The 22,622-nt window shown below is 40.9% G+C and overlaps 1 protein-coding gene across 7 annotated transcripts; it reads right to left on the bottom strand.

The window, feature by feature from the left end:
* Window positions 1–322: 322 nt before the first annotated feature.
* On the bottom strand, window positions 323–21,730 carry STAMBPL1 (STAM binding protein like 1). Of its 7 annotated transcripts, none has more exons than XM_036385359.2 (12): window positions 21,530–21,728; window positions 12,045–12,196; window positions 10,666–10,859; window positions 9,569–9,786; window positions 8,079–8,154; window positions 6,565–6,660; window positions 5,590–5,944; window positions 4,847–4,971; window positions 3,849–3,986; window positions 3,106–3,218; window positions 1,551–1,650; window positions 323–629 (listed from the first exon to the last, which is right to left on the bottom strand). In XM_036385359.2, exons 3-12 carry the CDS (start codon window positions 10,747–10,749, stop codon window positions 573–575), a joined length of 1,362 nt encoding a protein of 453 aa, XP_036241252.1. In that variant the 5' UTR covers window positions 10,750–10,859; window positions 12,045–12,196; window positions 21,530–21,728; the 3' UTR covers window positions 323–572. The 7 variants fall into 7 exon arrangements, with proteins under 7 accessions (XP_036241252.1, XP_036241255.1, XP_036241254.1 ...); XM_036385362.2 differs by having other exon boundaries at window positions 10,666–10,826; XM_036385361.2 differs by lacking the exon at window positions 21,530–21,728 and adding an exon at window positions 13,079–13,987.
* Window positions 21,731–22,622: the final 892 nt, after the last annotated feature.

Here is a 22,622-nt window from a genome sequence, read left to right as displayed (position 1 = left end):
ACGTGTCTTTCAGTTTAAAGTCTCTACTGGCAGGTTGCTAGGGAAGACACATTTCTCCAGGAGACTCTGATGCATCCCTACTATCCCAAAATGGTGAGGATCAGCTCTCAGGTAAAGGATTTGGATATTTCTAAGTATCTTCTGCTTAATAGCTGAAACTTGGGCTATAGCAGTTGGACAGGAGAAAAAGATGAAAAAAAAATCACCTAAACTGATTGATTTGCCTCTACTACATATAAAAAGCCAACCACTACCTAATTCTCAGTAGTCAATTAATGCAAAAAAGTGACAAAAGAAACATTACTTATTTCAACACAGTTACTGTAGTTTGAAGTTCATTTTATTGTTTTGTTTTATGGGTGAGACTTGTTTACAGATTCAGGGTTAATGCCACTGAACTCCATCTTGACAGAGCAACAAAATAACTCCAAAACAGGCTAGAGCAATAAATATCAAACCATTCAATCTAAAATGTATAAATATAAAAGTAATTTCTGAAAATGTAGGAAAAAACAGGAATTCATTTTTCTCTTTTGGCCTTTTGTAGAGTGCATTGGTGTGGTTCATCCGTATCACCTCAGATCCAGCACGATTATCTTTATGTCTTTCCCAACCACATGGGTACATGGCTGCAGAGGAAGTCAACACATTACTCTCAGAAATCTCAGTAAAATACCTAGTAACTTCATCCATGAACTACATGTGTAAAAGACCACTGAAAAGAACCTACCTGGAACACAAAATCTTAACATTTTTCAGAGCTGGACTACCTTCTCATTATCCCTACACTTAATGATGAAAGAACAGAACAAAACAAAAATCTCTGACCTCTCCTTTTGAGGCCTAATGCTGACATTCAGAGAGCCTGACAACACAGTAATTTCCAATGTCTCTCAGCATGACTTCTCTGTATTGGGTAATTTTATTTTAATCTATAGGAGACGCTTCTGTATTTGAAGTGAACCTCATTGAAAAAAACCAAACACTTAATTATTCAAAGGTAAAGGCTCTTATCAGAAATGCCAGTGTTAGCTGGAAGACAGTTCTGGCTGACTGTACTGTTCAGCCACACACACACCATTATTCTACTGAAACATCAAAAGATACACCAGTTACAGAGAAATGCTCAGAGAAGCCAGGGCAAACTTTTAGCAATGAAGGAAATAGGACTTAACCTACTTACAGCTGCACTTTAAAGCAGCTGGGATGTTTTGCTGGGGCACCAAAATTGGAGAGATGAACTGATTCATTGCTTAAAAACCGAAGAGCTCAAGAGTAACTCCCGTTTGAAAATATGAGTTTTGCTCCTTCTGAAAGCAGGTAAAAGTGGTGACTGATAGTAACTAACCACCATCTGAATGGCAGCTTGTAACACTCACCTCATGGCTGCTTAAGTAGTCTCCTGATGTCTACCTTGGTCAGTGAACTAAGGGTAATGAATTAGTAAAACGGGGAAAATTATTAAGAAATCTAATCTCAAGTTTCTGTTTGCAGCAGAGCCATGGTCAAGAGTTTTGAATAGTAAAAACTGTGTTGAATTATATACTTACATTAAATAACCTAGGGTCCTTTGTATGTGGATGGAATCCCTTCTTTCTACAAGCAGAAACTTCTAGCATGCCAGCATTAGTCAGTCTGAAGATGCCAGTGCTGAAAAGCAGAACATGAAACTCCTGTTACACACTGCTCTCATAGTACACATCCAAGGTTTCACACACAAATTGCTTTGCTTAGAAGAAGGACAACAGGAAGGTGCTTGGTGACCTTCAATACACAGGAGCCCTGGCTGAGCTGGGTTTTTAAAGGTATTTTAAATCAAGGGGAGTTGTGCTCCTGTAAAGGAAGAGATGATGAGGGGAAGGGGACAAAAAGGATCCCAGTACTGGTGCTGTTCCTGTTAGGCAGGTTAGGCCACTGAGGGATAAGGCTGGTTCACACAGGAACAGATGCAAACCAGAAACTTGCATGTTCTGGATTGCACTTCACCCAGGGCAACTTAAAAGATGACAGCTGTGTAAATGTACTAGTAGGAGCACATCCTCCCCACTCTTTTAGGTAATCACACAAAGCATTAGAAAATGCACTGCTGCAAGTCCTTAAGTATTGAATAAAACGTTACAATGCCATCCTTCTGCAAAGAGAACCTATTACCCACAGGGCAGCACCTGACCATATAAATATTACAGGTTAGAGTTGGTTACAGGGTATCAGCATCAACTGTGAGAGAGACTTTAAGAGCAGAAATTTGGAAAGGTATGCAAGCATGCTCAGGGTTAGAAATGCTGGTGCTTGTGCCCTTGCTTCTCAGTCTGTATTCACAGCTATGCCACCTGAAGGGCCCATTTAGGAAGTCAGGCAACCAGGACAGGATTCACATCTACTGAGGCAGAAGGCCAGCAGGAAAGGCTGAAGAAATGCACACTACACACCAAAGGAGAATCACAAATTTGTTGAAGCTGGAAGGAACTTCTGAAGACTGTCTGGTCCAGTCCCCCTGCTCTGGCAGAATCACCTTGAGCAGGCTGCTAGGACCACGTCCAGTCATGTTTTGCATATCTCCAAGGATGCAGACTTCATGACATCTCTGGGAAACCTGTTCTATTACAAGCCTTCACATTAATATTTGCACTATTCTAGTTTGTTTCCAGATACATAGTTTGTAATTCATTAAATTCAAAAATAAATCCTTATTATCAAAAAAGGGAATTTTACCCTTCTGCTTTGTAAACTGCAATTTTCACATCATTCTAGAGAAATAAGCCTAACTTCCCTCCACACTCTTAAGTAGACAGAATGAAGACAGATCTGTGGTAGGGCATTGGCTATGAGTACTCCAGAAGAATAGCTCCTGTAATTATTACTTTGTTGAGCAGAATATATAAAAAATAAAATTTAAAACCTGCGTCTGTGGAGGGAAGAGGAGAGAAACAATGCTGTGCATAGAGACTGACTGAAATGCAAGTCTAGGCTACTTACAGTAAACAAAGTCACAGCAAAATGTTCATGCCCTTCATCTGAGTTGGCATGTACCCTTTGCATTTGATCAGATTTTATGACAAGAAGCACGGAAAAATACCAAAATATTACTTAAAAATCTGAACTTACTCATTATGCTTTGGTGAACAAACAATTGCAATGGCCTCTGGCAACATTAGCTGATAAGAACAATGAGTATGGAGATCAACACTGGATAAGAATGCAGTTTGTGTTGGATGTGTCTACAAAAAAGAAAGGGAAAACTCAACATCATGAAATATTTCTTACAGATCAAGGTCAACATACATTTAAGAAGGAAAAATAATTTGTTACAAGTGAAAGATCAGTAATTCCCCAGGCTGGTTTCTAAAGCTCTTTTTAGCCCAGGGTCTATATTGTTCTACAGTGTTCAACATGGAGAAAAGAAGGCTTTTCATGATGAGTTTCATGGAGGCATGTTCACAATCAGATATACAAGCAATTTTCTGATCATGGGGAGGAAAAGGTGGAATGAAGAAGCATAAGACAAACAGAAATGACTTAATTGTGTAAAATCCCTAAGAGAAAAGTTAATATTAAGTTTAAACAACACAGTACTCCCCTCCATGACTTTTGAATATGGCATTAGAAAGTAATAAAATACCCCTAAATCAACATTTTAAAAAAGTTGCACCAGCAAAAGTAGGCCCATTGTGTCAACAGGATGCCTCAATTGTATTAAGGAGTTCTCTGTGGAGAACATGAGTGCTTATTTACATCACTGCAATTTGTATTCAGTAAGCAAATTTGTATTACTCCAGTTGTTTCTTTTTTTTTTTTACATAGTATGTAGAGCCAATATAAGAAAACCAGAATCTATGAGTCATACATACATGGATCCAACCCAAAGTGAGGAGATCATACTGATCCTGAATACCAAATAATTCTTCCACATTCTCCATGTCACAGTAGTCTGGTCCTGCAGTTTGCTTTGGCACTATTACATGTGTAATAGTAAATTCATTATGAGTCTGCAAAACAAACATTGACTTAGGGTGGAACAGACTGCCTAAGGAATAAATGCTGAATCAAAATCTGAAAGATGTCAGCTAACAAAACAGTACAGCTCCACTGATTCCAGTGCAGCTCTACCAACACACTATACCTAAAAATATGCCTTAGCATTTTATCATAAAAGCATACAGGGTAGTATTAGTCACAAGACAAGGCTGTTGTATTGAACTGCTCTCAGTGATCAGTGTGAAAAGACTGTCCTTTAAAATAATTAAAAAGACATAAAAGAGCTTTGAGAAAACTATCATGATTTTCTGTGAAAAAAGACTAATACTGCTGTTCTTTCCCTTCATGCAGTTCAAATACACTTGGGGTCACCTAAAATTCTTCATGTCAGCATCAGCCATGCCATCTTTCCCTGCTCTCAAAGGACATTAAGTGTAATCTAGGTCAAAGCAAAAAAAAACAGCCTGAAAATCAAACGTTCTACAGCTTGATGATGGGATTTCTGTTTTGTTGTGCCATTATTCATTTGATGACTCCAGTGGATTCTGGCAGTCTTTATATTTCATTGTCCTGTAACTAAACCTCACTTACCTTAGATGAATGCCAGAGAAAGTACTCGAAAAAGGCTGTACTGTACAGCATGCTGAAAAACTTGCTAGGCTTTACAACAATAGCAGCATACTTTGAGCAGATGTTTCCCCAGTAAAGCAAGCCCACAGTGCTGAAATGACCATTCAGGTTACAATATGAAGTTCATTACATGGAAGGCTAGCCATTTATATCTGCTTTTGCTCTGAAATCAATACATCACAGGATATTACAGCACTATCAAGTATGTCTTCCCCATAAAAATATGAGGCTTAAACTGTACCAGTTTTCCACAGAGAATTCCACATGTCTCTATTCCTCTTACTGTATTTGCCTCTGCCAGCAGCAGAAATTTGTGACAGAGATCCCTGGGCAAAATGACACCTCTGAGTGCTTCGGCCAATTGAGCTAACCAAGAATTAAAAAAAAAAAAAAGAAAAAAAAAAAGAAAAAAAAGAGAGAGAGAGAAAGAAGAGAGAGATAAAAAGGCATTTACAGCTAGCAGCTAACACAATGAAGATCCCCAAAATAAAGAAATACACACAGTATATTATAGTATATTATAGTATATTACTACAAGTGGAAGAATTATACTTACCACATCATAGACTTCTAATGAGAACAAATCTACAGGACAAGTACTTCATCTAAATTGAAGGCACCAACCCACAAGATACACTCTCTAGCCTGTCCCTGAGGTGACAGTCAGCTGGGACCATCTCCCAGGCCAGGGCTTTCCAGTGGAAACCACTGCAGGTTCTGTTTCTGTTCCCTTGAAGCCCATGGAAAGATTCAGACTTCATTTCTCAGGAATATTAAATCTCAATCTCTGTATCCATCCATTGTTACTCAACTGGAAAACATGAAACTGTGCAACTCTCCCTCTTAAAATGAAGCAACTATAAGGAACTGCTGTGTTTGCACAAACCTGTTCACGGTTATTTCAGTATGGGCATCCTCACAGTGAAAAAAGACATATGTAGGTAGACAAAATAAAATAGGGAAAAAAGAAATGCCTGCACTTACTCTGAACAGCACCTAGAGTAGCTGCTGGCTTTAAGACCCGTTCCACGGGCGGCGAATGTCCAGCGCAGCCAGAGGTGCCGCGCCTCTCCTTTTTCTCCAGCAGCGCTGCAGATAAGGAGCTGTTCTCTGGTACAGAAACACAAGACAGCATACTTCCATCTATCTGCTCAGACATAACCACACTCTCTTTGATTTTCTGATCTCGAGCTAGCTCTTGCTTCTTAAGTTGATCCTCAAAGAACTGAAACTGTTCTGATTCGAGCTGCTGCTGCCGCATGTGTGCGACTCGTTTCTTCTCTGCCTCTATTAGCTTTTGGTGCTCCAGTTTCTTCAGAAATTCAGTTTTACATTTGTTCTGAAACATACACAACATAGTGACATTCTCAGAACACCAAAAATGCTAGGGAAAATGGAAGGAAAGGAGCAATCTAACAGTTCAATAAAACCATAAAATCCTGTCATTAAAAAGGAACTCTTTTGGAACCTGGTTACTGAACTGGAAAATACAACTATATCCCCAAAGGTAGGATGGAAAACAGAGCATTGATGGATGGAACAAAAAATATGCTTCTCGGATGCTTTTTCCAAGTCAAGGGTTTAAGATATAGATTCTGTTTTCAGTGGCTTCAATCTCAATTCAAAGTAGAGCACATTTGGAGCCAAGGAATCTTTTCCACTTACTGACATGAGTATCAATTTCATTCTCTTTATAAGGCAGAATCAGAGTATACCAAAAACCTAATTGGATCTTTGTAGACACTTATTAAGTAAATATAGCAGCACATGTACTTCCTAGCACACATTTGCATTACTTATTTTTAAATGACCAGCTGATTCTCAAGAAGAAATGAAATGTCATTCCTAAGCAGCTCAGGAAATTATTAGGTTTTTCTAAAACTGGCATTTTAGTGCTTAATTTTCAAGTTTTATATGAAAAATATTCATGTCAACATTTAATAATCATATAAAACTTACTTTGTGTTGCATGTATTCTTGATATTCTAAGTTATATTTTTTTAAAAGATCTCTTTTCAGTTCGTCTGTCCGTGGGAATGCAACCTCCTTCAATTTCTTTGAGGTGGGATGGGGAAAAAGATAAATAAGTTTACTTTTCACTTTTTAAAAGAGCCACCTGGAAAACAAACTCAGCTGTAACACAGATTTTTTTAAAAAATACAAACCAGAAAATAACCTGCTCTCCTCACAGGAAAAAAAAAAAAGGCAAAAGAGAAAATACACACTATATCATCAGTTTATGAAACTTCTATAGTACATTGTTTTCAATAAATCTATTGATTTATATTAGTGAAACATGTGACATGGCTGCTTCTTATCTCAAGGAAAGATTAGTCCTTTTAGTAGGAGTGTGTTATCTCTGTTTTGTTTAATAGGAGTGTGATGACTAATGTTTTTGTTGTAGGCATAATTCTTACAAAAATGCTAAGACCAGCTTAGAGAGTTTCAGGTAGGATCATTGCATTTTTCTCTGGAGCTTCCCAGTCAGAAATACATCTGAATATGCCCATTTCCAAGTGGGGAAAAAAAAGGTTTTTTTGAAGAGGTAGTTATACCTGTAGCTTTCTGTCACAGACCTGGCAAAACAACATCTCTTACAAAACAGAACCAATTCCCAATGCTTTCTACTTATTCGAAGGCTACTACAAAATAATTCAGAGGCAAGGGAGGAAAAGCGACCATGTACTTAATCCTGCTGAGTGCCACAGGAGAAAGCAATGTTAGATGCCCTTTCTCAGTAGGGATGTGCTCCTAGTGGACCACAGTCAGAACTTCGGCATGGATGGTTTTGGTTTTGAGTAAAACATTCAGTTTAACAGTAGAGAAAGCAAGCAAACATGGGGGCATAGAGCAAGAGACACTCATGGTCCTACTAGCAACTCTCACTGGGCAGTTCCAGCTGTTTTAAGTTCAGTATAAGGCTATACTTAAAATTTATTTAGGATTTATTTTCTAGAGGGGAAAAAAACAAAAATAAAACTATTTTGTATGGAAGTGGAGGGAAAAAAACTGGTAAAAATGAAGTAAATACATATATGGTAGTAAAGAAAAAAATATACTCTACTTATTTAGCAGAGTAAGCAAATACTGCACAGGCATCAGTAATGCCACACATTTCTCCTTCTGTTTGCAATAGTCAGTTTGGACCATTATCCATTCACATATTGGGACCAGAATCAAGCTAAGTACTGTTAACATATGCATTTTTAATATGCAAACTTTCAAAAATAGATGTACCTGGGCTCCCAACAACCTACCAACTTATTCAGACCATTCTCATTCACATTTTAGATCAATAATTTAATTTCCAAAATAAAAGATGTATGAGTAGTGGAGAAACGTATTAGAAATTGAAGCTGTGATGGCTGCTATGGGTGCTCTGGAGAAAAAGAAGCTATGGCCTATATGGGCTGGGAAAAATGAAGAGGCTCTGAGTAAAACATTTCATAAATACCAGGGAACCATAACCCTACCTTAATAATATCTTGTTTTTCTGGTACTGCACATTGGTGATAGTCTCGGTGACTGGGCAGCTTTTCTACAAACAACCTAGAAAATTAAACATGCATGTGTTTAGTCAGAAGAATATCCATAATAGCTTGCATGCTGGCAGAAAAATCAGTTTCACATAACTGTTAAACACTGAATTCCAGATGACTTGGACCAGGATTCTACACATGTGTTTATATTAACACATTATGGTATGGACCTGTATGGGACACACAGAATAAGGACAGGAGATTATTTTCCACATCTGATATATATCAGTTTCCATTAGTACTGGGTTAGGTTAAAAAAAAGGGCTAACTAGCAGCCAGCATCTAAAAATATCCCTCAAACCACCCTCCACTCTAGTCAGTGCTAGTAAATCTTATTTCTACTCTCTTTATCTGTTCTTAGCCAAAATGCTGACTCTCCAATGGAAGACAAGAATGAAACACTGTCACTAAAGCAGGTAATTTTTCCAGATCAAGCTGCACAGATAAATTATGGCAACACTCAGCTGCAAGGAGTTTGTAATGCACAGCTGCTATCATTCTTTTAGCAATTTGCACAATATTCACCTCCAGACCCTCTTTTTATAGAGACAGATGCATTTGAAAAGAAAACAGGTGGGCTAAGAGAGGTTTGGTCTAGTTTTCAGAGTATGAGGAAAATAAGGAGGGAGAAAGGATGTTTCCTTTACAACAATTTTAAAATATGCACATTAAAAAAGCCCCAAACCTTTCTGAAGTAATAAAACAAACCAATCAATTCTACAGCAAAACTAGCTAGGTTAAAAGTTTAAATCTGCCAGTGATATATTTTTCAGCTGTCTATTTTGAGAGTTGTAATGAAAGCTGGCTAGATTTGCTCTTTTGTGGTAAGGAGAATAATCATGCACATACACTGTAGATTTTGCATTTATTCCTATAAGAAACAATAAATTATATTTAATCCTTTTGGGGGAAAAAAGTAAAATGAAAGCAAGAAAACACTTTTCTCATGCTTTTTTAATTATTGTGCAATACTACCATCCTTAAGATCAGCAGATGCTCATAGGACATAACTACTAATGGCTTAGAAATCTTATTTAAACATTGCTTTTAAAGTCAAAAATTGTATTTAACCAATATCATGACATATAAAGAATAATCTGGGGGCAACAGTGCTCCTGGTATGGCCTGGCAGAGTAAACTCAAACCTCTGTCTGTTAGGTTAAATCATGCCTGCAGTTCACACATGGATAGGACAACCACATGAAGAGGTGGCAGGAAGTTTTAACAAAGCCCACGCTCAGTGCAAAATATCTCCAGAGAACAGAGCTGCTCTGCAAGAACACCCTAAACAAACTTCTCCTTGTCTAAAGGGTCTCCTAGTGGACCACAGTCAGAACTGTGGTGTAAAGGGGTTCTCAGGGCAGCTCTCCATTTCAGTTTGCTCAGAATTATCAGCTGTGATGGCTGATGATCTGCTTTCTTACGTGATGAACTTGTTGTAGAAGACGAAGGCGTTCTCCAGGTTGCCCTCCTCCATGTACACAGCGGCCATGCGCTCCATCTCCACCCCCGAGCGGAAGTAGCGCCGCGGGGTGATGTCCTCGTTGATGCTGATGTTGCTGCCCAGCTTGCTCAGGGCACGCACTCTCTCCTCGGGGCTCACTGAGATGTCTGTGTGGTCAGGAATAGCCACCAGCTTTCTCTGAAAATGAACAGTCTTGTTAGATAAGAGTATATTCCGTTCCACTTTCAGCAAGTGGTCTCAGTCAAGAAGCTCAAGGGAAATATTCAGCTAGTATTTTTCTGAAAATAGGCATTGGTTACTCCACCTCTAGCCACAGTTGAAACATTATAACATATTCTCAATCACAAGTAATTGTGATCAAAAAGAAAAGCGATTTTATTCCCTCCAAAAACAACAACAACAACAAAAAAGGGAAAAAATTAGGAAAATACCTGTGGAAAAAAAAAATTAAGTAAATTACTGTAGAAATTACCAAAGGCAGTATAAAGTGTGTCCTCTTTAAAAGCTCCCACACATGAATTCTACAAGGTTCTGTCTTAAGTTACTGAAATAATCTGATGGATGTCCTGAACACTCAGACTCCTATTACATGATGTATAGCATTTGACTGCTAGAAATAGTTCAGGAAACAAAGAGCAATAAGTTCCTCTGGTGAGTCAACAGTTCACTTCAAATCTTCATTTCCAGTTTTAAATGAGGCTGTTAAAGACTAAGAAGTTCAAACTAATTACTGAAGAAGAACCATAGCTGCCTATGTCATTACCTTCCTGGTAATTAATAAATAAACAAATGGCTACTGTAAGTTGTTTCCCTCTTTGATGAATTTTTTTACTCTTTCTATTTAAAATGCTCATTTCAACTTCTTAAAAATCTGGTTGCTGACACCCCATAAATCACACATACAGAAATATAATAAATTCCAACAAAACTTTCAGGCAGCATGCAGGAAAAGATCCATGGAGCTGAGAGCCACCACTGCTAAATTGCTCTCTTGAAATTTATTCTAATGGAAAGAAAAGTTGCTCAGCCACTGAAACATTTTTCTGTAATACATACCAAGGAGCTGACAGTGAATGATTGCTCCATGTTGTTGTCTGCCTGTAAACCAAGGAGATTGCTCTTTTCCTCCAAAGTCTCCATCTGACTGAAAGGCCAGTACCAATCCTGAGCTCAGTATTTGCCACCAGATGCCTCAGGGTTTAATAGACCAAGGGAAGCTGGAATATAGATATGCTGATTGTGGTTGTGTGCTGGAAAAAATAAGTCATTCAGATTAGAAATACATTCAAATGTCAAGTAACTTTGCATGCCAGCACCCACTCATTACTTTGGTGGCACAGTACTTATACATTTAATAATAATTTAAAACTTACCAGGTGTCTAGAATTTAAATTGGGAATGCATAAGGGCTTACAGTGCAGTTGTGAACTAGTTGACCTGTACTAAGGTTATTTCAGCAGATTTGAACACAATAAATAATTTTACAATTTTTATAGCAACTTAAAACACCTCTAACTTTCAAGTATTAAGTGAAAAACACAGAAGTTTGAGGACTTAGAATCTATGCTTCCTTGAGCATATGTTTACAAACATATTTATAAAAAGTATGAATCTGATATCTTAATTTTCTGCTAAGACTATGAGAAATAAAACTTTATACACAAATTTGTATCAGTATTATAAAGCAGAAAAATATTTCAAACACCATGTGTTCCACCTGCACAGCTTGCTGGTTTCAACACTCAAAATACAATCAACTCTGATGAGCCAACTAATAAAAATTCCTCCTTGCAAAGTTTTGAACAAGTAAAGAGATAAAATGTAGATGTTGTGGTCACCAAAAAAACAACCCAAAACGAAACTAAACCAAAACAAGGAAATCCAACTCTGAGAGAGGAATGAAATACTCAAATTACACAGGAAATGTGAAAATTAAGTTCCTAATGTGTTTTTTCACTTGTGTGCTCAGTCTAAACAGATTTGATCCTGCATGTCATAGGCTCTTCATAGATTGCAATAAACATGCTAATGCTTTTGTAAAAGCATAGAGTGGGTTCAGCAAAGATATTTTCTCAGCACACCTCTCTCTAGAGAGAGGCCAGAGGACTCTGCATTGAAGAAAACAGCCCAAATGTGTTTTTAGATAGCTGTATTTCTCAAGTATTGATTTTTGTGTTTGTCTCTTCCTCGTTTTTCTTCCAAAAAGCAATACTATCTATTAGATCAGTCCTTAATTTTAACCATTAGTGCCATTCATTTTCAAGAAGTTTTGCTAATTAAGGTATTCAAACTGCTTGCATAATTTGTAACCAAAAAAAAATAAGCAAGGCTTATACATCTGAGAAAACAATCTTTGTTGTGGTTGCAGTGCTAATTAAAATGGTTCTCTAAACCATTTAATTTTACGGAGATGGAGCTCTCGTGTAAATGATCACCTTGGCAGGAGAGCCTGTTCACAAACTGCAGAAAGGCCCCATGGGACAGTGATAAGGAAATATTTCTGCTTTAGCCTACTCCAAGAAACTTTCTGCTTTAGGGCTTGTTCCACCTGAAGCCCTTCTTCACTGAAGCCCTGTAGATGTGGAAGCTGTAAAAGGAGAGAGCGAAAAGCTTGGCCAGTGCACAGTTTGTGTCAGACTTCTGGCCCTGCAGCCCAGATTCTAAGCAGAAATAAAACCTTCAATGTAAGACTCTGCATGCAAATGCTTTGTGGAACTCAGGAACAAAAACCAAAAACCAAACCAACCAACCAAACAAAAAAGGACTTAAAAAGCATATATTTTACAGATATTTATCCATTCACTTATCCATCACTTGTGACTTTTAAATTTTATTTCCCCTAGAAGCATCTGGGACAGCTAAAATACCTGAATGGAGGAATGGATTTGGTCTAAAGCATGCATCCAAGTATAACAAACTGCAAAATGTCCTAGTCACTCATGTATATAAAAATCATTCAAAAGTAAAGGTGCAGAAATGTATTTCTTTCCAATTTCTTATTTCATTTAGCAGCTTCTGGCAAGAAAGCTTTTCTGTAGCAGTTTTTCATTCTGCTTCCAAGGCTTTCTCCCTTAACAGTCCTTCTGCAAAGCCTAGAGAGGAAATGGACATTAAGGACAATGCTCATGAGGTGCTTCCCACTGAAGACATGGAATATGGATCAAATGCTTCTTTCAGCTGTTACCACTCCTTGGAGACCTTTCAGTCCAGCTGGTAGGCAAGTGCAAAAAAGTTATTGCAAGTGGCAAACACAGGAGCCACTAATTAGGGGTTTGGGCGCTTTTTTGGTGCCAGTACTCCCAAAGAGGTCTTTATTAAAGAAGCTTATGGTATTCCACCACCAAAATCTCTCTGGAAATGCCACAGGAAGACATCATGAAACCCTTTACTTGCAAATATTTCTCAACTTAACTGGCTCTAAGAGTATTAAAATTATAAACATAATTCAATATTTTTTAAAGTGTAATACCAGGTATTTTAAACAAGAGACATCTGGCAATAGCAGAAAGTCACACTTCCTCAAAATTGTGTCAGAGCCTGGAAAGGATGAAGAAGCTCTGCAACAGACATAAGACATGTCACAGTGCAAGAGCCTAGCAGAAGAATGCCTGCAAATAAAAGAAGAAACTGACTTTTTAAATTTAGTTTCAGGAACACGCTAAAAACGAGACACTGTAAATAAAGAAGAAATACTAAGATGAATTTGTATCCCTTTTACAAAAATATTATATAAGATTCAAATACATTCACTATTAGTGGCAGTGTAACTTAAGAAAAAAGAACTCCTATAAAGATTGTGGACTGACTTAGATTGTGGACTGACTTATGAGTGCACTCCAGTAAATTATCATTAACATGTGGACGCACTGGCAGAATTATGAATGATTAAAAGCTGAGAGTTAAGCTTCACTGAAACCACCACCAGAGGCACGTGTGCCAGGTGCCTGGAATGCCTCTGTGCATAATGCTCCTCATGCACAGCTTCACAGTCACCTTCAGCTGCTCCAAGGGCACGGCACTGCCAGGGGCTCCCCTCACCCTCACCATCCTTCCTTCTGCTCTCACTTTGCTGCCTCCACCCATTTCAAGGCAAGCTGTAGCTGATCCAAATTAAAACTAAATGGACTTTTACTTCATTCTCCAAATCATGGTTCTGCCAGCAAAGGAGCAGGCAGAACCGTGAAGCCAGCAAAGCAGAGAGGTTTGTCACTTTCTGAGGCAGTGCTGTCCTAGATTGGTATGAGCTGGCTTTGGAAGGGCACCCTAAGAGTTTGTATAGTTCCTACAAAAATTGCCCAGGTCTGGCAAGTGACTCTGTTTTCCAGAAATATATTTCACTTTACAAGAGTAAAGATAAATTCAAATACCAAATCTCTCTGTATAGCTGTAACTAATTATACTCAAACATACAAAATGCTTATGCTAATACAGTGAACTACACTCCAACCTCAACCACAGGGGATAAATACCAATGCTAGCTTGGAGCTGTCTTAGTCTATTATACTCTAAAGTGCTCAAAACTCCAAGAGTGAAGATGCATTTTTCTACTTCACTATTTCAGGCATTCCAGTTAACTTAGATGGACTTAGGTAATGTTTGCTTGAGGAGAAATGCCAGGACATTTAGCATTCAAATTAAGGTTTTTTTCTAATTATGAGTTTTCTGATAGTCATTACCAGATAACAAGAATAATCTAACATCTATCCAATGGTTAAGAAATTTTTCTTGATTTCATTGGAAATAGCACTTTTCATCAAATCCCATTTCCTCCTCAAAAAGCATTTGTTTTCCCATATGTCCCATCTTATTATTGTATGCATTATTCCTTGACAAATTCAGGTTTATTAAATCAAAGCCATTCAGCTGCAAGAAAACAGAGCAAACTGAGAAAAACAGCATTTTAAATGGCATTGAAAGTGATTCCTTCTGTTCAGGCTAACAAGCATGGTACCAAGCAGCAGGGAAATGAAAAGCAGAAAGAGCAATTTTAAATGAAAGTACACGCCAAGAGTAGTACATGAAGACAGAATAAGCATAGCAAGTACCTCAGGAGCAGGCTCATGAGACAGAGGTGGTGTGAGAAGACCTGGGGAATGCATGCACAAACGAACCCTTCCGAGAGCTGCAATATCCCAGTTCACCACCAATTCCCCAAGCCCTCACAGTTTGCTGCATGCTGGCACATCAGGCAGCTGCCAGGCGGGCTGGAGCTGGCCAAGAGAGCCCGACAGGCCCGGGCCCTGCTGGCTTTCGCTGTGACACACGCGTGGGGTGGCGGTGAGAGGTGACACACGCGGCTGCACAGCTGCGCTGCTGCCGGAGCTGCACGGGTGGGGTTTGCAAGGCCTGCAGAGCAGCCAGGGCACAGCCTGGCACAAGGAGTGTGTCTCTGCCTTGCTGGGACAGACCCCGAAATGTCCTTCCCTGACAGAACCTGGCTCTGGGAGGTGACTGTCCCCACCAAGGCAGGGACGCCAAGCAGGACCATGCTCTGCCCAAGGATGCCCACAGGGACTGTGGCACCCCAGTGGGAGCTGTGCTGCTCCAGCTCTCCACAGAGGACACAAAGACAAGCTCAGGGCATCAGGAACTCCCAGAAACTGACTGTAGAGTCCTAGCATTGAATTTCAGCTCCTTGGTGTCATCTGGAGGCTGCTTTCCCCTCTTCAGTTCTTCAGAAGAGGTTGAACAGGCAATGTTGCTCGTTCTTGAGAGGTTACGAGAAATGCTGAATGTCCTTTTGGATTTTTAAACAAGTAACCGAGTAACTTCCATAAATATTATTAAAATATATATAATTTTCCTTTTGTAACATTAGCTACTTTCAAACATTTGAAACTTGAAAGTTTGAAAGAGTTTCCTCTTTGTAACACGTTTTTAAATTTCAAGGGAATTAATGATAACACGGACTGCACTGCTGCCAGCAACATTTATCAATATTCTGATTATTTGTCTTACAAAAAAAATTTCGTTAAAGAGATCACTGACAAAATGTTCCAAAGTACTTTCTTCAGTCAAAGATTACGTTAAAAACAATCTATGCAATAATATATTCTCTGAATATTTTTAAAGGTGGATTATTCCAGAAATACTCATCATTTTGTTTGATATTTTTGTGGAATGCAAAGCCTAGATGAGGTTCCCACCAAAATCATTCACTTCACTCCAGTGGGATCAGGATTCTTAAAGTATATCTGGAAATATTTGCTAATATAGAAGCTGAAATGTAGTATTGTTCTACTTTTTGAATCTACTCTTGAGAGAGCTGTTCTGCAGCCATCCCGTGGCAAGAAAAAGCTTACTTTAATATTGCCATGAGAAGTTAGCACAATCATACTTCATGTTACTATACTAGGAAGTGTGATGATTACAGAATCCTAGAATAAAGATGCATGTCAAACCATAAGGAGGTCAGTCCTCATTAAAATAGCCAAATTAGCAAGTGCAAATAACACCTTTCAATTACCCATAATGGAACGAAGTTGTCTCAGCAAACTTTAAACAGGTCACACCAGCAATTGCCAGATGAAAGTAAAGGACCATTTCATGCCAGTAAGTCACCCACGAAGTAGATACTTAAAATTCTGTACTTGGAAGTGGATACTCAAGTGAATTTGGTGAAAAACAGATTAGAAATACAGGCACCTATCTCATTCAGCTCATTTTGAAATTCCAGGCCATGTATTGGCACAGCACATGATTATTTATATACACACACTTAGGTTTGATATATAAATATGCTAAATACCAGCCTAAATAGCAAACTGCCTTCTGTTGGTTCTCTCCAAAAAGAAACAGCATATTCATCTGTCAACATGCTTTTTGTAACAAGCATTCATCATCACAGCAAGTGATTCAGCTGGTATAGTAAGCAGTCTCTTCTGGGAAAAAAACCCAACAAAGCACTGAATGTCACAGCAAGATGATTCTCTTGTGCAGAGGAAATACCCAATCCACAAAACTCAACAGAATGGCCTTTCATTAAAGGAGTCACTGCGAGGAGCCAGTTCCTGAAAACCCTGTGCCTTTCAATGGAGAAGTTGCTCTTTATAGCTACTACTAAGCTGAGCTCTAGAAAAGCCCATCTCAGTAACAGCTCATAGTTCGACAGTGCTCCTTAGCTCCACAGCTCCATTTAAACTCCAGTTCCCAGACCACCTCCCAAGCTCCATTAACTGCCAGGAGCAGCTGCTGAGCTATACAACCATCTCTCCTAGAAGCAGGTCAAGAACATTTCCTCTTTCTCACTGGAGAAGGACCATGCCTCCCATGTCCCAGCACACTGCCTAGAGCTCCTCTGTGTCAGTGGAGGATTGACAGTAGCACCTTCACCTGCTTGGGCACTGAGAGGGAGAAATCACGGGCAGGGAAGATCCTCCATGCACAGGTCTGCCAAACCCAAGCCTTATATGCTTAGGCCACTCAGTGCTGTACCTTGCATCACAAAACTGAGCTTTATTTTCATCTAAAAAAAGAATAGGTGACACAAGGATCTGTTTTCCCACTTCAAAATGAAGTTTGAGTTAATTCCCTGAAGACTGTTATAGTTGTTTTGCAAATATTTGGACTACTGCAATTAGTCAGTGTAGTTTCTTGAATATCATTGACTACCTGTTTTCTAAGGACAGCATTCCTCTTGGCACAGATACAAACATTACTGCATCAAGAAGCTATGGTAATAAAATTAGATTGGTAATGGTTCTGGTAAGACTCCGATAAACCACTACAATATGCAGATAATGTCCAACATGGCACGGGCAAGAACCTGACTTCTGCTCCCTACAGAGAAGCTACAGGCTTCTCTCTCCTATTGCTTCACAGCACAGAGGAGACCTCTGTCTAGAAACTATTTTCTCATTCATTTTTATGCAGGCTGTTTTGAAATCAACAATTAGTATGGTTGTGCTACTACAACATAACTCTATGCATTTGAGCTGCACGTATAGATGACAGCTTGCTTCCAGATTTATTAACAAGCTCTGTCTATAATGATACTAGTGACTTTTAGGAGAATGTCCTCAAAAATGGACTGGAAATATTAAACATTCAAACATGCATTCATGAAATGACAGTTCTTGCTCTTGTGGATTCTCGTGTTAAAACAAAACACAATCCCTCCTCCCCCCTCCTTTCTTTAGTGACATCATTCAGTTTTAGCAAAAAAACATTTTTAACATAATGGATAAATATCAACCATGATAGAATGTCTTGGATTACAAGCAAAATCTTTCTTAGGCAGTCAGTGAAATACTACTTATGCAACACAGAACAGCATCTTTCCAGTGACCCACTAAAAGGATGTTCTAGACATGATGTAGAAAAACAGTGCCATTTCCTTCCTTTGGGAAATCCACAACAATCCCCCAAGAAAATTGCACCAGGGCACAGTAACCTAGAAGAGGACAGAAGTACAAGAAAGAGCTGGGTTTATACAATTTGTTCTTTGATGATTCAACCGAAATACTGAAAAAAGGAGATACTTGCAACCCATTACATCAGTGATAAAACTAACTTCCACCATGAAGACAAGAAGCTGTGTTGCTAAGGGAAACAAATGAGAGGTTAAAATCAGCACAGAGGCCTGCAACTTCATAGACTTCTGAAAAACAAAGAAAGCAGGATTCCTTGCAAAGCCTTAGGTTTCACAGATTTTTTTCTATCTGTATCCCTATTTCTCTCAGGAACAGGGTCCCACTAGGCTAGAGGGGTTAAGAATCTTCTTGTTCTTCCTATGAAAAGCAATGATTTTTTCTGGCAAAATATATCCTACCTCAATTTAGAACACTTGAGACTCCAGCATCTAACAAGGACACTTGTTGATTGAGTGAGTAACTGGCTGCAACAATCAATTTCTGTTTCTATCAGATGACAAGTTCTTATGCTGTCTTACTTTCTATAGCTCAAAATATAGGGGACAAAATAAAAGTTAGCCAAATTTATTTGATATTTCTGACATACAAATTCACAGTTTATTTGAAGCCTATTAAAGTACCTATAAAGAATGAAGCTTGTTTTTTTGGCCTCATATCTAGAAAAAAATAATTGGAGGCATTAGTTCAAAGGATTCTGATTGTTTTGTACACAAATGGTTAAGTAAGGAAAAGCAAGAAGTGGATAGTGAGATTACCTACAGGATGAAGTGTGATCAATCAATATGAACAACTACCATTTTATCTGGCATGATTCTGTTGTACAATGTTTATATTAAAATAACATAGTTGATTTCATAAGGAAATCTTTGACCTTCTGCCCTATTCCACATGATTCAGGATGTAACATGCTATGAGCAAAAAACGACCCAGGAAAAACAAGAGGAATATCTGGTTCTATGAGAAGAATTCTGTGAGCGTTAGACTGCTTGTTCTACTTGGATAGTTACAGTATTTCATTTCTCTTACTCAAGTTTCTAAGATTGACAGTGTTAAGCACATGTTTTATAGCAGCACTGGCTGTAACACAGTCAGCTCACAGGACTGTTTGACAGTCAGCTGAATGATCCAGAATATCAAAGCTGAGCACGATGATTTCTGGTTAACATTTTGTACCCCTGCAGGCCAACAGCTTCATCCCAGTGCAGCTACCCACAGTCTACCTTTGAGCCTTTCAAATTATCTGCTTTTCCCCTCAGGATGAGCCCATTGATCTTTGCAGCCTATACAAGCTCCTTTTTCTACCAACATCAAGCTTTAGATGTCTCTGAAGGCTTTTTGACAGCAGTGCAGAGATGCTAACGGGTCAGAGATGCTAAAAGATGCTCCTACGCTGATTGTGTGGAGAGCCCACAGCTTCCATAACGCAATTCCGTGTGTTGTGAGCTGAATGTGACTCATCCAGAGCTGCCAGTAGGAAGTGGTAGGCAGAGGGTTGTGTCTGAGGAGCTGCCTGACTCACAGCACTTCTGAGAGGCATCAGCACCTGGGCAAGATTGACAAGGCTGGCTTTTTATAATAGGAATTTCTTTGCAACAACAGTACTAAGCCACTGCACAAGGATTGTTCAGGAACTGCACAAGCAAGATAATTTTCTTTCATGGATTGATACTTCTATTTATAATGGAAAGCATGACCAGAAAATGTTTCCTGGCATGACAATCTAAATGTTCTAATTTTATTAAAATTGTATAGACAACGACTTCCTTTACATGGCAGCAGACTAATTTTCAGAACAAAAATTGAAGTGTAACATTCGGTGCAGAAACAAAATTTCAGGAGTCTGATAAAACCAGAAAAAACATTATTCATACATGTCCAGCAAACAGAGACCAAAAACTTAGTTTTATATGGTATTTGTTCAGTGCCTTCATGCACAAGTCACCTTCCATTCCCTCAGCAGCTGAAGAATTTAAAACATCCCTCACCTTGAGCTATACTGTTCCTGATCCTAGTGATTAACTTCCAGGAAAAGCCTTAAGGCCTAACCTTCAGCAGGTTTAATGCACATAAAGAAAACCACACAAGAAATGCTTTCACAGTGTCTGCAGAGCAATATCAAGTAATACAAATGACTGCAGGATTGATCAAAACAATTTTTAAACATAATGCTACAAAATACCTCCCTGCACTTACAGCCATTTAAAATTCTGCACGCACACACCCACACAAGGACCCCCAACTATGGAATTGCTACCTACAGAATTATATAGAATTTGGGATGAATGCTTCCTGCATTCCTACAGTATCCTGTGATCTATAAAACTCCAGACTTGTAAACACTGGCCTTTGGTTTAGTTATCCAAACATTTAGCACTTAGACATGCAATATACCAGCTGCAATGCATTTAGTACATGAGAAAACTCATCTGTTTCAGAGTAAATTGCCTGACCAGCACCCACAACAACAAACCTGGGCTCCATTCTCCTGGGAATATTCAATGAAGTTCTGCATCTATATCCTATTCTCTAGGACTTGCTTGTCTAAGGCAATTCATCGATACATGCTAACTACAGTTTTGGATAGTAATCCACTTAAGCCTGCAATGAGGAGAAACCTCACTTCTGTGCAGATAGAACTTTCTCCAAACTGGTCTTCACCTGGGGAATGAATGTCCTGGGAAGTACAGCGTCTCCAAGATCTCATAATCTCACTACTTCCCATTGTCAGTAGAAGGTGGGGGGTTTCCTGCCCATGACTTCTCAGAGCATTCAGAACCACGTGCATATTAAACACAAATAATTCCAGATCAAGAGGAATTCCCCCAGAAGAGACTTTTTGGCATCTTCCTGAAACTGGCAGCATGTGCAAGAGCGAGATACATTCCTCAGTGCACTTCAGAAGGACACCTGAGATCCTACAGAGGTCACAAGGAAGCAGGTACAAAACCAAGTACATGAACAGAAAAAGCTCATCACAGAGTTACAGATGCTCGGCAACCACAATTTCTACTGGTTTAGATTCTTTCACTTTCTGTTCCAATGACCATCTTTCACATATATACGGAAATAATTTAAAGCCAGAACACTGTTATCGGTTTGATTTGCCTCTAGCACACGGCCACATTCCGGACTCCCCCCACACCGCCACCAGCCCGTTGCGAGACGCAGCGGAGTCAGCAGGATCGGCCGGCCGGGCTCGCTGCCCGCCGCCCCCCGCACAGCCCCGGCGCCCCGCGCTGCCCCCGCCGCTCCCGCTCCCGCCGGGGCCGCTCCCCGCTCCCGCCGGGGTTCCGCCCTGCCCTGGAGGGAGGAGGGCCGTCCCGAGAGGCCTCCGCGACTCCGCACCTGACACCGGGGCGGAGACGGGGCGCTGGCCGGGCCGAGGAGCGGATGGAGCGGGTACCGGCCCCGCTGCCGCGGCCCCGGAAGGGGTCCCGGCCCTTGTCGCTGTGCCCGCAGGGGCCGCTGGCGCAGGCAGCGGGATGGACGGAGGCGGAGGCAGCGCCTCGCCGCTCCGCTCCCGCAGCGGGCAGGGCGGTGCTGCTTACCGGCTCTCGCATCCGCGCTGGCGGCGGCTGCCGCGGACAAAGCGCGGGCCGGGGGGAGGCAGGAGCGCCGGGGCGGCCTGGGCCTCGTCCTGCTTCTCTCTCTCTTCTTCCTCCTCCGCCTCGCCTCGCCTCGCCGCGGGCGCCCTGCGCGGGAGCGGCCCCGGGCGGGCGGGCAGGTGGCGGCGGGGACCGAGCGCCCTGCGCCGCCGCAGCCGGGCCGTGGCACCGTGCGGGGCGAAGGGAGGAGCCTGCGCCGCGCCGGCCGAGCGAGCTGTGCCGCTCCGCGCTGCGGGGTCCGGCCGGCACAGCCCCGCCGCCGCTGCTGCTGCTGCTGCTGCTGCTGCCGCGGGGGCGAGGGCAGCGGGAGGGCCGCGCGTGGGCGGGGGCAGAGGGCGCTGGGGGCAGCACGGTCCGTGCGCACCTGGGGTGCGTCCCCTCCGCATTCCCCACGGTACCGGGGCCAGCCCGGCCGTCATTGAGTCAGTCTTTATCTGCTTGGGTACCGGAGGGTATGCACACCTCACCTGGGCACTCCTGAACTTTGGGAAGGGCTAACTCGGGGGAAACAGTGTTAGCAGCGTTGCGGAGGAAGCTGTGGGTAAGGAGGAAAAGGACGAAAGCTAACTGTAGGTGTGGTTGTCAGTGTGAGGCTGCTGTACCTGGGAAGAGGCAGCCTGGACAGGAGGCCCTTCCTCCTCTGAAGCACAGGAGGTAGGCTGGGTTTCTGAGGAGGCAGGGCAGAGCTGTGGGCTGGCCTAGATCTCTGCTGCTCTCTGAATGTTCAGCCAATGCAGCAGTTAGTCAAGCCGGGATAAGTTTGGATGACCTTTATGTTGTCTTTTTGCTGAACTTGCTCGGCAGGTATTGATCATATTGATGCCTTTCCTGGACCCCAAACCTGAACATGGAAGTCTAGACATGGTCTAAGATACTTGTATTTAGCTCATCCTGCACCCCCAAACACAGTAATGTATTTTTCCCTCCCTGCTTTCATTGTGTGTGAGGCTGTTCTGGTTGCTTGGCTTCCCAGCCTTGAGGTACCACTCTTGGTGCTGGTGGCTGTGGAGTGACACCACAGGTCTTGGTCCTGGCT

Source organism: Molothrus ater, chromosome 8 (assembly GCF_012460135.2).
Source record: "Molothrus ater isolate BHLD 08-10-18 breed brown headed cowbird chromosome 8, BPBGC_Mater_1.1, whole genome shotgun sequence".
Taxonomy (NCBI): Eukaryota; Metazoa; Chordata; class Aves; order Passeriformes; family Icteridae; genus Molothrus; species Molothrus ater.
This window is presented reverse-complemented; position numbering and strand designations above follow the sequence as displayed.

Excerpts from the sequence above, each read along its gene's own strand:
- STAMBPL1 (XM_036385359.2), bottom strand. The coding sequence starts at position 10,749 with ATGGAGACTTTGGAGGAAAAGAGCAATCTCCTTGGTTTACAGGCAGAC. Across the intron at positions 6,661-8,078 it reads AAAAACAAGATATTATTAAG|AAATTGAAGGAGGTTGCATT; the intron begins GTAGGGTTATGG and ends CCCACCTCAAAG. Across the intron at positions 5,945-6,564 it reads AAGAATACATGCAACACAAA|AACAAATGTAAAACTGAATT; the intron begins GTAAGTTTTATA and ends TGTATGTTTCAG.